Source organism: Nicrophorus vespilloides, unplaced genomic scaffold, assembly GCF_001412225.1.
Source record: "Nicrophorus vespilloides isolate i.1.1-1 unplaced genomic scaffold, Nicve_v1.0, whole genome shotgun sequence".
NCBI classification, from domain to species: Eukaryota; Metazoa; Arthropoda; class Insecta; order Coleoptera; family Silphidae; genus Nicrophorus; species Nicrophorus vespilloides.
Window position 1 is genome coordinate 52,302 of NW_017097839.1, and position 13,514 is coordinate 65,815.

At 40.8% G+C, this 13,514-nt stretch overlaps 8 protein-coding genes across 12 annotated transcripts; 1 reads left to right on the plus strand and 7 right to left on the minus strand.

Annotated features, from left to right (window-relative positions):
- Positions 1-12: 12 nt before the first annotated feature.
- On the minus strand, positions 13-840 carry LOC108561126 (transcription initiation factor TFIID subunit 7-like). Its single transcript, XM_017918923.1, has 4 exons — positions 781-840; positions 319-717; positions 202-265; positions 13-100 (listed from the first exon to the last, which is right to left on the minus strand). Exons 1-4 carry the CDS (start codon positions 838-840, stop codon positions 33-35), a joined length of 591 nt encoding a protein of 196 aa, XP_017774412.1. The 3' UTR covers positions 13-32.
- Positions 841-1,143: 303 nt separating this feature from the next.
- Positions 1,144-2,326, minus strand: LOC108561137 (dnaJ homolog subfamily C member 30-like). Of its 3 annotated transcripts, none has more exons than XM_017918948.1 (3): positions 2,144-2,326; positions 1,728-2,043; positions 1,144-1,666 (listed from the first exon to the last, which is right to left on the minus strand). In XM_017918948.1, the coding sequence occupies exons 2-3, from the start codon at positions 2,020-2,022 to the stop codon at positions 1,278-1,280; spliced, it is 684 nt and encodes a 227-aa protein (XP_017774437.1). In that variant the 5' UTR covers positions 2,023-2,043; positions 2,144-2,326; the 3' UTR covers positions 1,144-1,277. The 3 variants fall into 3 exon arrangements, with proteins under 3 accessions (XP_017774437.1, XP_017774434.1, XP_017774436.1); XM_017918945.1 differs by having other exon boundaries at positions 1,728-2,060; positions 2,144-2,324; XM_017918947.1 differs by having other exon boundaries at positions 1,728-2,060; positions 2,135-2,324.
- A 150-nt stretch (positions 2,327-2,476) lies between these two features.
- Positions 2,477-3,728, minus strand: LOC108561136 (vacuolar protein sorting-associated protein 37B). Its single transcript, XM_017918944.1, has 3 exons — positions 3,526-3,728; positions 3,256-3,433; positions 2,477-3,197 (listed from the first exon to the last, which is right to left on the minus strand). Exons 1-3 carry the CDS (start codon positions 3,655-3,657, stop codon positions 2,824-2,826), a joined length of 684 nt encoding a protein of 227 aa, XP_017774433.1. The 5' UTR covers positions 3,658-3,728; the 3' UTR covers positions 2,477-2,823.
- Positions 3,729-3,940: 212 nt separating this feature from the next.
- LOC108561133 (serine/threonine-protein phosphatase Pgam5, mitochondrial-like) lies at positions 3,941-5,504 on the plus strand. Of its 3 annotated transcripts, none has more exons than XM_017918942.1 (6): positions 3,941-4,054; positions 4,121-4,278; positions 4,331-4,640; positions 4,700-4,786; positions 4,901-5,031; positions 5,094-5,504. In XM_017918942.1, exons 2-6 carry the CDS (start codon positions 4,121-4,123, stop codon positions 5,242-5,244), a joined length of 837 nt encoding a protein of 278 aa, XP_017774431.1. In that variant the 5' UTR covers positions 3,941-4,054; the 3' UTR covers positions 5,245-5,504. The 3 variants fall into 3 exon arrangements, with proteins under 3 accessions (XP_017774431.1, XP_017774429.1, XP_017774430.1); XM_017918940.1 differs by having other exon boundaries at positions 4,898-5,031; positions 5,094-5,244; XM_017918941.1 differs by lacking the exon at positions 3,941-4,054 and having other exon boundaries at positions 4,898-5,031; positions 5,094-5,503.
- On the minus strand, positions 5,364-7,882 carry LOC108561130 (potassium voltage-gated channel subfamily H member 6-like). The gene is made up of 6 exons (XM_017918937.1): positions 7,748-7,882; positions 6,907-7,692; positions 6,720-6,849; positions 6,265-6,672; positions 5,824-6,213; positions 5,364-5,756 (listed from the first exon to the last, which is right to left on the minus strand). The coding sequence occupies exons 1-6, from the start codon at positions 7,879-7,881 to the stop codon at positions 5,577-5,579; spliced, it is 2,028 nt and encodes a 675-aa protein (XP_017774426.1). The 5' UTR covers position 7,882; the 3' UTR covers positions 5,364-5,576.
- Positions 7,875-9,102, minus strand: LOC108561132. The gene is made up of 5 exons (XM_017918939.1): positions 8,944-9,102; positions 8,701-8,883; positions 8,361-8,645; positions 8,143-8,300; positions 7,875-8,089 (listed from the first exon to the last, which is right to left on the minus strand). The coding sequence occupies exons 1-5, from the start codon at positions 9,087-9,089 to the stop codon at positions 7,896-7,898; spliced, it is 966 nt and encodes a 321-aa protein (XP_017774428.1). The 5' UTR covers positions 9,090-9,102; the 3' UTR covers positions 7,875-7,895.
- A 28-nt stretch (positions 9,103-9,130) lies between these two features.
- Positions 9,131-10,127, minus strand: LOC108561135 (potassium voltage-gated channel subfamily H member 8-like). Its single transcript, XM_017918943.1, has 3 exons — positions 9,846-10,127; positions 9,445-9,799; positions 9,131-9,390 (listed from the first exon to the last, which is right to left on the minus strand). The coding sequence occupies exons 1-3, from the start codon at positions 10,040-10,042 to the stop codon at positions 9,133-9,135; spliced, it is 810 nt and encodes a 269-aa protein (XP_017774432.1). The 5' UTR covers positions 10,043-10,127; the 3' UTR covers positions 9,131-9,132.
- LOC108561131 (potassium channel AKT1-like) lies at positions 10,049-12,801 on the minus strand. Its single transcript, XM_017918938.1, has 9 exons — positions 12,076-12,801; positions 11,851-12,025; positions 11,629-11,793; positions 11,321-11,569; positions 11,155-11,265; positions 11,051-11,100; positions 10,867-10,996; positions 10,363-10,803; positions 10,049-10,303 (listed from the first exon to the last, which is right to left on the minus strand). The coding sequence occupies exons 1-9, from the start codon at positions 12,204-12,206 to the stop codon at positions 10,157-10,159; spliced, it is 1,599 nt and encodes a 532-aa protein (XP_017774427.1). The 5' UTR covers positions 12,207-12,801; the 3' UTR covers positions 10,049-10,156.
- Positions 12,802-13,514: the final 713 nt, after the last annotated feature.

Below are 13,514 nucleotides of genomic sequence, written 5' to 3' on the forward strand. Positions count from 1 at the left end.
TGAAAGGATGTTGGAATGTGTTGAAGATTCGTTTACTGGATGGATTGGGAACTTACGTCGTCAGAGTTGGATGGACTTAGGGCTCCAAATAACATGGTTTCTACAAAAAGAGGATATAAAACATTATTTATTCACGTATTCTCGTCAGCAGAAGGTTTCCACGTTTGTAGCAAATCTTGTAATAGGGAAGGTTGTCGTTACCAGTAATCGGATTCGGGGTCTCCACGACAGGCGGTCCAGCGATGATCTCGAATCTAGTGGCCACCTGCCATTATTACGAAAGTTATTTGAAACAATCGAGACGAGAATTGCACTTACCGCGTCGTAATCCATCCTGAGAAGCATGCAAAGTTCCTTCTGTATGTCCGCCGCCTGCTTCGCATCCTCCTGGTTCCTCGTGGTCTTTCTGAACCTCGCCTTCCTCACGTTCTTCATCGGCGGAGCGATGCCGTGCGGATAATCCAATACCTTCTCGCGATCTTCACCAGGTTCGCAGAGCAACATCTGCGAGATGGTCGCCGTTTTATACAGGTTCACGTTGTTCAGGGTCTTGCAGGATTCCACGATAGTCGGTAAATTGACGAGGACCGCCTTGATCCGCTTCTTCCTTACGGTGACGGTGGCCTCGACCATATCCTCGTCGAACGACAAGCTCAGAACTTTTTTCAGCTTTTTCGGCTTGGCTTGCAACACCTTATGGACATACTCAGCCTCCGCCTGAAGCGCGACACACGTTATTGGAATTTTATATAATCAAAATTGGATTAAATCCTGAAATACCTTTGGCAGCCTAAGGATGAACTGATCCTCCAATTCCACCTTCTCCTGCTGCTTCTCCATTCTTACTGACGACCACTTCGTAATTCGACTAAGCAATTGTTTGTTTATTCATTTGTTATCGAATCCACGGGTAACTTACACTTTTCAAAACAATATACAAAGGAAACCGTTGAAAACTTGTTTACTTTACGAAGATACGTTAACAAAACGATATTGCATATAAGAAAAAAAATCTGCAACTTATGCAAACTTTACTGGTCTACAAAGTTTCAAACTGTAATTGTACATTTGGTTGCATAAATCGTATATTTGAATTTCTACTTAAACTTAATACAACGAGATACTTAAAGCTTAAGTAATTAATTAAAATTATAAGTAAATTTTATTTATAACAAATATATATACAAGTAAAATGAATGTCGAGTGGCGTGAACCTGATTTCTATCACATCGCGAAAGAAGAAGAAATTAAAAATAGATTTAAACTAAAAAATTTCACTATTTCCTGTTCAAATCTGACGGTATTTCGTTCCCTCCTCGTTGATACGTAACTTTGTCGGCGTTTCCGAATTCCGAAACTATGTAGAACATTATGATCAGCGCTGCGCCCATTCCAATCAAGAAGCGATCCCTCTTCGCGTTGTTGCTATCCTCGACCTCGGCGACTCGCTTATACTCTGTATGCTTTCGCCTCATCCTGTCCTTTTGGAACGTCGCCCCGTAATGCGCTTTCGTCCATTCATCGAAATCGTAAATCGGAGTCCGACCCGTCGGCGGTGGAGGTTTGTGCCTGTGCTCCCTCGACCTATAGAACCTCGTCGTCGGATCGTCTTCGGGTTCTTCGTAAGCTGGCTGAGGTCTCGAATTTGCAGAAATATGATGCACACCTGAAAACACAACATTGAAAAACCCCACACAAGAATTGATCAAATCCAATTTTTTTTTTACCTTTATCATAGAGACGTCTCAGCCTGACGTTGCCAAGGACTTCGTAGGCTTCGGAGATGGCTCTGAACTTGTGATGAGCCTCCTCACTGTTCTTGTTCCTATCGGGATGGTACACCTTGGATAGTTTGTAGTAGGCTGATTTGACGTCAGCCTGTGTTGCTTTCGGTGATATCTCCAGGGCATCATAGTGATTCTGCTGGAGGCATGCATTCGATGTCCTTATCCCTCTCGAGAACAGGCTGCTGGCTATGTACTTGTAGGTTAGATTGTTGCCCAGCAGTTTCACACACTTCATGCTAATTTAATTACCCTGCACCTGAAGAGCGAATTAGGCTGGATTAAATAAAAAAACGTGTCGTTAAACATAAATAAATAATGGACTTGTACAATTTTTTTTTTTTCATTACATCACTAACCAAAAACGTCACTGTCACTGGGATCAGGTAAGAGGATTGCGGAATGTTATCGTTGCGATAAAAATCAAATGCAGTTTTCGGAGAGACATCGCAACCAAAACGATTTCAACGAGAGATGTTATTTAATCATCACAGTTTACAACGAGAATCAGCAGGCGTTTAATGTCAACTTGGTGGTCTATACTTTCGAATTTCTTATAGAAGTATTAGATGTTTAAGTTTTATTATTAACTATTTTACGTAAGCCACTCCCATTTATCGTTACAATGGGCGGAGTCAGTAACTTCGACCAATAGCAGCAGAGAAGGAGGTTGTTCTTATTTCAACGTGTTTAATATAATTTATTATCTAAACGAATACATAATATATTTATCACTTGAATAATTATATTGAACATTGGTGTATTTGATTTCATCTGCTAATTACAATCTACCAATTAGCGCAAAACAACGAGACGACGGTCCCCCTTTATATCATATACATATATAATTTATATTAGCTTAGTGCACTTGTAGGCTTAACTACAACTTGTGCGCGTTTACATTGACAGTGCGCTAATTGCATTTCATTTGAACTAAACAAAAAAAAATAGAGAGAACAAATACTTATGTACATTTAAAAAATTATGTTTTAAAAATATTAGCATCAATAACTTAAAAATAATAATATATATGGTTGAGCTAATAATTTTGAAAGAATTTCATATCTGGCATGGGCATATTTATGGGCCCCGAAGGATAAGGCACAGCGTTGGGTGCAACTGATGGCACTCCAGGAAAATAATTACTGTTGATGTTCATGGGTGGAGCATTGATGTAGTTGGTCTGTCCATAAAACCCGTCCTGCGAGATCAGCTTAGCCATCTTCTCAGCCTTCACCAATCTCATATGCATCACCTTCCTCTTCACCAAGAACACATCCAAGAAACTGTCCAAATCTTTATCGCTGTCCAAGAAACTCTTCGCAAGATCATCAGACTCCTCCTCCATTTCGCTGGCCGCAGTCTGCAGCAAAGCGAGCGCCGTTTCCGTCGACATAAAACCACCTTTATCTCCTAATAACAAAAGATAAAATGAATTGATGAACCAAATTCCAATTAGTTGTAAACTCACTCAAATCCTTGTATTTTTCTTCCACCGTCTTGGACAACTCTTCACCTTCAGCAGAGAGCTCCTCAACCTTCTCACGCCCCTCAACAAGCTCAGGTTCCCTGGCCAAGTTGGCATCGCTCAATGAATTTATGCTGGTGAGGATCCTCTCCTTCTCGGATTCCAAATTCATTAGATAACACTAAAAGGAAATTCATCATTTACATACATCCTAGTTACCAAAGCAAACAATTGACTAATTAAACAGCTTGATTGAATTGACTCATCCCTTACCTGATCCAAATTCCCTATCAGGCTCTCAATCTTCTCATCGTCGTTCATGATCTCATCCAGATCAGCGTTCTTCAGATGAGACAAGGATGCTATAATCCTCTTGCAATCCGTATGCAAGCCCTGCATAGACATGATTCACAATATTTACCTTGTATTTACTGCAAAACATTAGCCCACTGACAGTTCTTTGATTAGAATCTGTCGACTCTCAGCACCTCTACCAGAACTTCGAAGAACTAAAGTTTTTAAATTTTAAACTCGATTTTCGCCAATTTCATACAATTAAACCATAAAAATTAATTGTTAAAATTACATATTTAATTAATTTTAACAGTTTAACTACTGCAACTGTAGTATTCGATGGAAATTAGTGAGTTAATTATTGTTTATTTTTGTTTCGATAGTTCAATTGGAAACGGCAGAGGTCGTGATCCTGGCGAAACCCGCTTCTCACTTTTTTGGTTTCAAATTGTAGGTTACCTCGTTCAACAAGTCTCGCCGTATATTTAGAAACATATTTTAATTAAAGGTAAGTTTATTATTGTTTTTTTTTGTGGAATAACTTGTGCGTGTAATGAATGTATCTTTTTACTAGATGCCAGCGTTTACGAAGCTGCAGAAAGTCGTGCTCTCTTTGGGTGCTTTCAGTGGAGCAGCTATTTATTATATTAATCAGTCTGAGGACAGAACTGCATTGGCTTCGTGGACCACCAACTACATTCCATCGGTGGAGTGGGACAACAATTGGGACAGGTTTGTTTCAGTGATTTCGTATTTGGATTTCGATTGTAAAAAGTCTATTTAGGAGGTCACCGCATAATCTTGTGCATCCGAAGAAGTTGAACAACAGTGCGCACAGTGAAAATGAGATTAACAAGCAGCTGGAGATGAAGAAACCGAAGGCCACCAGACATATCATTTTGATTCGCCATGGCCAATATAACACGGATGGGGAGACTGATAAGGAGAGGGTGTTGACTGATCTGGGAAGGATGCAGGCTTTGTCCACTGGGGAGAGACTGAAGGAGCTTGGCTTTCCATTCACGGATATGGTTAAATCAACAATGTCCAGAGCACAGGAGACCGGAACTTTGATTTCGAAGGCTCTACCATCTGTTAGTTAATTAACTTTTTTTCTTAAACAAAATGATTGATTTAAATAATTATTGTTTAGGTGCCAGTTGAGAACAGCGATTTGCTGAGAGAGGGAGCTCCGGTGCCGCCGGAGCCACCAATTGGAGATTGGAAACCGGAGCCTCATGTAATATACACGTTTTGTTCACACTTAAATTTCGTTGGATTAATGTTCTTCTAGTTTACGGGTTTGGCTTGGGTGGAGAAGTTCATGTATATTTAATTTGCATATTTTCAGCAGTTCTTCACTGACGGAGCTAGAATTGAAGCGGCTTTCAGGGAGTACTTTTACAGGGCCAGTCACTCGCAGGACGAGAACTCTTACACGATTCTCGTTTGCCATGCGAACGTCATCAGGTACTTCGTTTGCAGGTGATAATTCGTGGCTTTAGTTTGTTATTGAAAACACTGTAGTTGATGATGTGATGTTTCAGGGCTTTACAGTTTCCTGCCGAAGGATGGTTGAGAATCTCTCTGAATCACGGCAGCATCACCTGGATGTCGATAACTCCGAGCGGAAGAGTGATCTTGCGTTGCCTCGGCGACACCGGCCACATGTCTCCGGCAATGATAACGAGCAGATAGACGAAACACTTAAGTATGATAAATAATTGGAATAGTATTTCGATCACTCGCAAGAACAATGAGATTCTCACACAGTCGTCATCAAGAGTATTATTACAAACAAACATTCATTATCTTTTTATATATATCTATATATATGTGTTTTAAGCACTCTCTTTTTTAATCCAGATGCAAACCTGTCTTGCCCACATTTAGCCCCGTTCTTAAAACGCGCGGTTTGTATTTCTGTAATATGTTTTAAATAAAGATGATTAGTCCAGTCAGAATTTTGGAAGATTCAAAACGAAATCTCGTATATTTATATAGTAAAATGATAAATATTGTATTAAAATTCACCGGTTGGGCTGCAATGTGTTCGTTATGTTCTCCAGAGACTCGTAAATCGTGTATTTCGAGGCGGGAAAGAACGGAAGCAGAAACTCCCAAACTTTGTACTCCAACGATAAAATCTTGCATATGTGCGAAGCGCGAAACGTGTGGACGTGTTTCGCGCAATTGATCAAGCCCTGCACCTGTAATTCATTCATTCATTCATTAGTTAATTAATTGAATCATTCGGTTGAATCGTTGCGGGTTTACAATTCCGAAGCAGTCGTCTTTGCCGAGTATGTCGATGACGATTTCGTCGGAGGCTTCGATGTCCAAAACTTCCACCTGACCCGACTGAATAAAATACATCGTCGAGTTGACCTCTCCGGCGTGACAGATGACGTCTGAGGCGAAGTAATTGGTGAGTTGCAGCTTCGAAGACAGTTGCCTCAAGAAGTCGACGTGACAATTGCAGAATATGGGATTCATGATCAAATGCTTCCCGTAGATCTCCATCATGACGTAATCGGTGACACAGCTAGGAGCCAACGTCAAGAACTTGGGCATCTGTTGACCGTTGTTCTGTATCCAAATTTGGTGCGTGTACTTCGTCACGTTGTGAATCAACTTCTTCGAGATGTTGCTCCTCATCAGCGTGGTCTTTGAATTAAAATCAAATAATTTACCTGAAGATGAATGAAACAAACTTACGAGTAATTTCTCGACCAGCTGATTGTACAGGTTCAGAGAGAGCTTGATGTGCGCGTAGAAGCTCAAGATGAACCCACTGATCGTCGCGAAGATGTACTTGCATCCGGTGCTGAAGACTATACAGACGATCATGTCCGTAGGAGAATGAGGAACTATGTAGGGATGTCCGTGAAACGTTATTGTAGTGATCGTGTAGAAGAGGCTGCAGATGTAAGGGTCGTTGCAGTTCTTGCTGCTCAGCCAGGATTTCTTATGCAGATACGTCTCCGACAGTTTGGCGGTCAAGAAAAATATGCAAGCGCCGCCCTGTATGACGAAAATGATGTATGAGGTAATTGCAATCAGCTTCTCCAAAATCATGTGATTGCTGAACTGCTCCACCTCCTTAAAATACCTGAATATGTAGAACTAAACTATTGCATTAATTACATCGTGTTCAGATAAAGTGGTAATACCATTCGAAGCAAACGGTTGATGTGGAGGAACGTGAATAATTTAGTGCGTAAATCGCCGGTGAAAAAATAGGCTAAAGCCTCAAACGGTAGGATCGAGAGTAAATCCAAGAGGAAACTCTTTATGGGAAAACTGCAAGAAATTTTGATGTGTTTATATATTTTTTTTTTTGGTAATTTTCTAACTTACCGTGTCATCTTCTTTCTGCGAGCGCGCTGCTGTTGCTTGTACACAATATTGATGTGCCTCAAGTTGACATAGATCTTCAACGCGAAGATGACGTCGAACAATGTGATCAGCGCTTTAACGTACACGTTCATCTTGAACATCATGTAGAAGGTTATCGTGACGAAGGAGAGCATCGCGAACGCCAGCTCCATGGCCATCGACGATTCCATCCAGATCAACGTTTCGAAGAACACGTTGATTCTGCTCCTCGTAGGCTTGAATATGTTGCAGTTGGTGCTGCTCGTTATATGCGACAGAGATTTACCGATGATGTGGTAGTTCATCCTGGCGATGCATTCCGGATCGTTCTCCAGCAGCTTGTAGAAGAGTATCGTGTCGATCTCCAGCAGCACAACGTTGGTCCTGGCTTGCACGGAAACCATGCTCCTGCTCATCTCGACTTCATCGATGTTACCGAACATGCTGCCCTTTCCCAAGAGCTCGAGGAAACTCCCATCGGCCGTATAAAGGGCCACTATACCTTTGTTCACTATGTACAGCTTGTTCACGATGTCGTTGCGGAGGATCATATAAACGTTATCCAACACGTACACCTCATTGAAATTCAATCCGAGCCTCCGAATCAAGCCTATGCCCATGTTCAAGAAAGGAGGCGCTTTCAACAACGTTTTAGAATAAAGGATAACCGCCAGATCCTGTTTAATGCTATCGGACACGTTCTTGAAGAGCTTGCAATTGGTTCCCTTGGATTTCGCCCACATAAACTCAAAATAATCGATCGTCCTCCTGAAACCACAAAATCAATCACAATAAGAATCTAATCGAATCGAACATTTCGCACTTGGTCAATTCCTTCGTCACTTTCTCCTCGGAAAGAAACTTTTTCAGATGGCTCAAATTCGAGTAGAACGAAGACAACTTGTTGGCGATTCCCATGTTCGCAGCGATTCGCACAATGAAAGCCATCATCGTCATGTAACCTAACGCAATCAAATTAACTCAAGTTTAAACCAACTGTGAATATCGCAACCAATTAAGCAGCAGAAAATGCTCAATATCTTTTCGTTTCCATCCGGAGCCAAATCGTTACGTTCGTAACCCAACAGAAGCACGTACATCGAGACCCAACGCAAGCAGGTCAGATAAAAGTATATCGGTTCGTTAAGATCGTAATCCACTTGAGCTAAAACCAATAATCTTGAATCAATAATTCAATCATTTTGTCCAATATCTTACACATGATTCGATGGTCAGTGAGCCAGCTAAAGTTCTTCGGTCTAATGTAGTACTGCTGAGTGTCCTGTTCGTAGACAAATTTCCCGGTGGTCAGCATCAGCATGCAGGCCAAGAAGTTGTAGAAAATCAAGAATATCGCGATGAAATAAACGATGACGCTAGAAATGCGAGAAATTTGAAAATAAAATTGAAGATGATTGCCTGCAATTTTTCTTTACAGCGTTAATACTGGTTTATCGAGGACCTTTTTGCTGTGCAACAAGCAACGAGAGCGAAAGATGAGGAGGAACTTGTTCATCGTGGCGACGGCTTCGTACATGCAGATGCCTGCCGCAATCTTCATGTTGCTCTTATCGATAACGATGGTGATGATCATATCCAATGGAATCATAGCGAACACGTCCAAAGGCATTCGCGTTTTGATGTAGTTCTGAGCCGTGTAGCTCGGATGCGAGATCAACAATCCGTTCTCGTTGTAGTAGCAAACGTGCATCTGCATATAACTGATACCAAAATCAGCTTAAGAATCAAGTTAAGAATTTATAAAAGGGAACGTACATATCGACGATGAGGAGAGCGTTAGCGCATAGCATATACTTTCTGATGTCGGGAATGTACTTTTCGTAAATGTAAATAGCGGGATTGATCATGCAGATCAACCAAACGACGATGGTGCGCATTATCTCGTAATACAGACAGAACTTTCCATCCGGCATTAACGTCTTCTTCATAGCCACGAATCTGTGGATAAAGAAAATAAGATTAAAAAAAAATTTAAAAATAAAGAAGAAAGGGAATTACTTGAGTAACCAGAAAACGGAATTCTTCTCGAACTTCTTGCGGAATTCAATGTTGAGTCGATGATTCCTCTTATTGGGGAACACGAACCACGACTTCTGCGACTCGTAGGTGACTCCTGTGCCACGGAAGAAATCTGTCTTCCTCATCTTGACTTTATCATTTTTTTCCTTTTTTTGGTATCAAATTGGTTTAGTTTGTTATTTGAATTGATTGTGTACGTACAATGTTGTTCTGCAGCTCCTCCATTAGGATCTTGAATGTTTCGAACAAGGTCGGATGCAGCTTGAAGGCGTACAGCACGTCGGCTCTTGAGATCTTCACCAGAGACACGTGAGTTATGGTTCTGATGTCCAGAGGGTACGGCTTTTGCAGGAGCGTTGCGATGCAGCAGAAATGGTCGTTCGGCTTCAAAGTCCATTTCACCCTCGATGTGAATTCAGATAAAACCTATTTTTTAATACAATGTTGCTTTTCTTTTTGAGGTAAATGATATAAACATACTTCGCAATATCCTTGATCGATGATGTACATGTTCTTGAGAGCGACTCCGTTGTAAACGACAATTTCTCCGGGCGGAAGGAACTCGGTTTGAGCTAAAGAAGCGAGCGATTCTTGCACGTTCAGAGGGACGTTTTGGAAGAGCGGAATGCTCTGAATTAGGTTCAGGTAGTAAGCGATTTGCTGCTCGTTGTAAAGGAAGTCGGGGAGATCTCTGAGGAGCTCCTTATTGCGAAGCCCACCGTCGTACAACCATTGCGATTCCATGTACGAAATGATCCTCTTCTCGCTCTGCGCCGTTATATTGTGCACGGCCATGAATTTCTTCATATTGCGAACGGTCATCACGTATTTGTACCTAAAAACGAACATTAAGAATAGACAAAAAAGAAAACAATCTTTACCAAACAGCTCTTGTTAGACTCAGGGCGGCGCTGTAATCGCCCAAAGAGTAGTTGAAGAGGAAGAGGCTAAATGAAGACACGAGCAGCGTCATCAGGAGCTCCTGCATGTTGCCGATGTGCGAAACGCTCACTTGCGTCACCAAAGCCACCGAGTGGAACATCGAGAAGATGAACTTGATGAACTCGAAGCTGTACATATCCTTCTGCAGATTATTGTACAGCTTCTTGAACCAGCTATCCTCGGTGAAAAAACTCCTGGAAATCAACAAATCTATCAAAAACTTTTACGATTACAAACACATTGAATCTAATCACCAATGGAAATACAAGATCAGGTAATAGATGCATCCGTTCAGATAGCTGAAGCAAACGATGAAGAAGAAATGCTTTATGCACTTGAATATGTGGAACTTGATGGACATGAATCGCAGCTCCAATTTGTTGAAAAACACCGGCAACTGTTGATATAAATCCAAGTCAACTTAAACAAAAAATATGAATAAATAAGTTTTTATACTCTGTATAATTTCAGGAATCTCATTGAAAACATGATGATCCTGTACTTGAGGTTGGTTTTGCTATCTTCTGCGAGCATGACTGTCGCGAGCGTGTCCAAGGGAAGTGCCGAGATGAAGTCACAGGCGAACGCGAGATTGGTGCATCGTGCCTCGAAGATCTCAGTGAAAGTGATGTAGGATTTTTGCGGTGTTTCGATGACGGTGAAGAGCTGGATGATCACGTCGAGGCCGAAGATCAGCGTGAAGTAGATCTTGAATATCGCGATCATGTATCCGTTCAGTTCGGCTTTGAAGAGCACCTTCAGCGGCCAATAGAAGAGCAGCACTAGAGTGGTGAAGATGACGATGTACTCCCAGATGTGAATGAAGTTGGAATCTTCGCGCAACTTCCAAGGCCATTCCGTGTGAGTGAAGATGCCGTCGTAGCTGTTGATCTGCTCCTGAAAAACACATCAAAATCTAATCAATTAGTGAATGAAGTTAATTTTGAGATGATCCCGAACTTTGCTCAAGATGTAGGAATCGTGGAACTCGGTGAAATTGCCCAACTTGTAAATATTTCTGGCGTCGTAGATATCCAACTGAGTTTCGTCGTTGAGCACCTCCTTCATTTGAATTAGCGTTTTGTCGATGCTGAAATTTAACTATAATCATCACGAAGGATCAACTAACAAAAGGGAACTTTACATTTCGTCATTAATCTTAATCCTTTTGCTGCGCGCATAATTCATCTTCACCTGAGATGGATAATTTTAGGCAGTCTGCAAATTGCATCAAATAAATTAACTTACGTTCATTGTCTGGATGATGTTACGTGAACGATGGTAGCACTGCATGTTTATCAAGCACCAGAACCTCGGTTTGGTCAAGGTGTGCAAAATGCAATAGGTTTGAGCCACAATCTGAAGAGTTACGTAAACTGTTGTGCAAAGACTTAATAAAGTGTTAATATCTCACGGAAAATTTCCCGACCATGCTGTAAAATAGATGCAATTCCCCGAAGCAGCTGCCAACACCTAGAGTCAACACCGGGCTTTCGCTGTCCTCCTGCGACAGAATGCAGACGCTTCCGCGCGCTATGAAGAAGGACTTCAGACGCACCTGTCCATGTTCCAAGATTAGGTCTCCTTTATTGTAATACTCAACCTCCATCGCCGAAGACACCAATCTCTTGAACTCCAACGATTCATTCTTGAAAAGATACATCTGAAACAAGACGAAAATCTTAATTTAAAACACACAAAAAAATATATAATATTACTCACGCGATGCAAGGCGAACCAGAACACATCCAGCATCACCTCCTTCTGCAGAGCTTTAGGTAAAATGTTGTAGTAAACCTTCGTTGTCAACGTGCTCTTCTGGTGCCAAAAATTGATGTAATACTTCATAATCTTGTTGCACGTATTCTTCGGTATCCTCTCGTGATGCTGCAATCGAAACCCAATAACTCTTCACAGCTTCAAACAAACATAAAACCAAATTACCAGATATTTGCGGATCTGCCTCAAGCTGTTGGAGAACTCCACCTGGCTCAGATATTCCCCGATCTTCATCGCCGACAGATCACTGATGAAGAGGATGTTCACGAACATCGATATGAACATCGTGGCCATCGACAGTCCCATCTCGGTGTCGTTTCCGGATCCGGGATTCCCAAAACTTCTTTGAACGTTACCAAACAGAAATAATCCAATTTTTTAAAAACTCACCCAACGTTTGTTATAGCCCCGATCACGAAGAACAGCGTGGCAACGTACAGTTCGAGAGGAGTCATGTATTTGGTATCGCGCAGTCCCTTTCTGTATCTACCTTTGATACCCTCGGATAACCTCAGGGTCATAGGGTTTGTGTAGAAGCTGTTGTTGTGGTAACTGGAAGGAGAGCAACCCTAAACCGAAGCATTGAAAGAGAACTTTAACACTTTAACACACCTGACATGAGACGACCCACAAGCAGTTGAAGGTGTGTATAACGAAGGCGTAGATGAAGATATATTTAGAGTAGAAGACGTAGATGTTCTTGATCCGGCCAGCTTTCGAAATCCAATCTAAAATTAACACAATTAAATTACTTCATTTAACGTTAAGGTGATAAACGTACAGTGATAAACTAAAATCCTGTAATTTCTCAACAAGATGAGCACAACTTTCAGTATCTTCAGGTACTTATTCTCTACGTAGATTATCTCCACTATGACAGTGTAAATAGACAATATATCGATGATGTACAGTGCTGAAAATCCATTTAACTGTACACACTTAATAATTTATCGAATTAAGATTGTTTACGTTTGCTCAAGGGAATGTAGACGAACTTGTTGGTATCAGTTAGATTCTCGCGCATTACCGTAGCGATGATGTCTGCCATCACGAAGATGTTGGACAGGAAGGTGATCATGTAAACGATGGGATTCTTAATGATTTGATGCTCGAAATGTATCTGTGGAGAGAAGAAATTATTCATTTTATCTGCGAATTCGCAGCTTCTTACGTCGTAGGTTTCCAGAAAGTACAGCATAAAGTTGACGCACATCGACAACAGTTTCCATGGCAATGAATAAGTGAATTGGAGGAATTTGTTGTACATATCTTGCTGGAACGCTTTCGATTCGTAAGATCTCTGAAATGAACATTTATTTATAGAATTTTTACAGTTTACGAAATATTTTATTTACATACAAATTGTGGAATAGAAGTTGAAATAATAATGATTTACCTCTGAATCGTTCTCATCCTCACCCTCATCGAACTGGACTTTCGTCATCGCAAATGATGACAAACTGACCAACTGTCAGATAAGTTTATTTATGGTAACTATGGAGATTGATCTCAAAACAATTGTTTAATATTTAAAAATTTGTGGTGGCTGTTAAACCCGAAAAGGGGTAGAAATAGGGCCGGAGAGATTTATGTCAATAAATAAATTGATATAAATCTCTTAAACTTAAAAAAAAAAAAAAAAAATATTGAAATTGTGAAAACTCTGCCTTTAATTTTTATTTTTTTAATTGGATGAAACCACAGCAATGAATGACACAGCGCTACATTCCTAAAACATTCAGCTTTCATATGCATCTTTTGGATCTATTCTATCATTTGTAGTTTCCGAGAAAATCAATGAAATGTAAAAACACTGCTTTTTTCAACGT

What these genes read in the sequence shown, in the direction of transcription:
- LOC108561126 (XM_017918923.1), bottom strand. Translation starts at nt 840, where the DNA reads ATGGAGAAGCAGCAGGAGAAGGTGGAATTGGAGGATCAGTTCATCCTT. An exon ending in TCATCCTTAGGCTGCCAAAG is followed by an intron (nt 718 to 780) that starts GTATTTCAGGAT and finishes GTCGCGCTTCAG; the next exon opens with GCGGAGGCTGAGTATGTCCA. An exon ending in GACCCCGAATCCGATTACTG is followed by an intron (nt 101 to 201) that starts GTAACGACAACC and finishes CTCTTTTTGTAG; the next exon opens with AAACCATGTTATTTGGAGCC.
- LOC108561137 (XM_017918948.1), bottom strand. Translation starts at nt 2,022, where the DNA reads ATGAAGTGTGTGAAACTGCTGGGCAACAATCTAACCTACAAGTACATA. An exon ending in GAGACGTCTCTATGATAAAG is followed by an intron (nt 1,667 to 1,727) that starts GTAAAAAAAAAA and finishes TTGTGTTTTCAG; the next exon opens with GTGTGCATCATATTTCTGCA.
- LOC108561136 (XM_017918944.1), bottom strand. Translation starts at nt 3,657, where the DNA reads ATGTCTATGCAGGGCTTGCATACGGATTGCAAGAGGATTATAGCATCC. An exon ending in TGATAGGGAATTTGGATCAG is followed by an intron (nt 3,434 to 3,525) that starts GTAAGGGATGAG and finishes ATTTCCTTTTAG; the next exon opens with TGTTATCTAATGAATTTGGA. An exon ending in AGAAAAATACAAGGATTTGA is followed by an intron (nt 3,198 to 3,255) that starts GTGAGTTTACAA and finishes TTTTGTTATTAG; the next exon opens with GAGATAAAGGTGGTTTTATG.
- LOC108561133 (XM_017918940.1), top strand. Translation starts at nt 4,121, where the DNA reads ATGCCAGCGTTTACGAAGCTGCAGAAAGTCGTGCTCTCTTTGGGTGCT. An exon ending in TTTCGAAGGCTCTACCATCT is followed by an intron (nt 4,641 to 4,699) that starts GTTAGTTAATTA and finishes ATTATTGTTTAG; the next exon opens with GTGCCAGTTGAGAACAGCGA. An exon ending in ATTGGAAACCGGAGCCTCAT is followed by an intron (nt 4,787 to 4,897) that starts GTAATATACACG and finishes GCATATTTTCAG; the next exon opens with CAGTTCTTCACTGACGGAGC.
- LOC108561130 (XM_017918937.1), bottom strand. Translation starts at nt 7,881, where the DNA reads ATGACGATGATGGCTTTCATTGTGCGAATCGCTGCGAACATGGGAATC. An exon ending in GTGACGAAGGAATTGACCAA is followed by an intron (nt 7,693 to 7,747) that starts GTGCGAAATGTT and finishes TTGTGGTTTCAG; the next exon opens with GAGGACGATCGATTATTTTG. An exon ending in AGCTGGTCGAGAAATTACTC is followed by an intron (nt 6,214 to 6,264) that starts GTAAGTTTGTTT and finishes TTTAATTCAAAG; the next exon opens with ACCACGCTGATGAGGAGCAA.
- LOC108561132 (XM_017918939.1), bottom strand. Translation starts at nt 9,089, where the DNA reads ATGAGGAAGACAGATTTCTTCCGTGGCACAGGAGTCACCTACGAGTCG. An exon ending in GATAAACCAGTATTAACGCT is followed by an intron (nt 8,301 to 8,360) that starts GTAAAGAAAAAT and finishes TCGCATTTCTAG; the next exon opens with CGTCATCGTTTATTTCATCG. An exon ending in CACTGACCATCGAATCATGT is followed by an intron (nt 8,090 to 8,142) that starts GTAAGATATTGG and finishes TATTGGTTTTAG; the next exon opens with CTCAAGTGGATTACGATCTT.
- LOC108561135 (XM_017918943.1), bottom strand. Translation starts at nt 10,042, where the DNA reads ATGTACAGCTTCGAGTTCATCAAGTTCATCTTCTCGATGTTCCACTCG. An exon ending in AGTCTAACAAGAGCTGTTTG is followed by an intron (nt 9,800 to 9,845) that starts GTAAAGATTGTT and finishes GTTCGTTTTTAG; the next exon opens with GTACAAATACGTGATGACCG. An exon ending in TCGATCAAGGATATTGCGAA is followed by an intron (nt 9,391 to 9,444) that starts GTATGTTTATAT and finishes ATTAAAAAATAG; the next exon opens with GTTTTATCTGAATTCACATC.
- LOC108561131 (XM_017918938.1), bottom strand. Translation starts at nt 12,206, where the DNA reads ATGACCCTGAGGTTATCCGAGGGTATCAAAGGTAGATACAGAAAGGGA. An exon ending in ACATCATCCAGACAATGAAC is followed by an intron (nt 11,101 to 11,154) that starts GTAAGTTAATTT and finishes TATCCATCTCAG; the next exon opens with GTGAAGATGAATTATGCGCG. An exon ending in GATTCCTGAAATTATACAGA is followed by an intron (nt 10,304 to 10,362) that starts GTATAAAAACTT and finishes TTATATCAACAG; the next exon opens with TTGCCGGTGTTTTTCAACAA.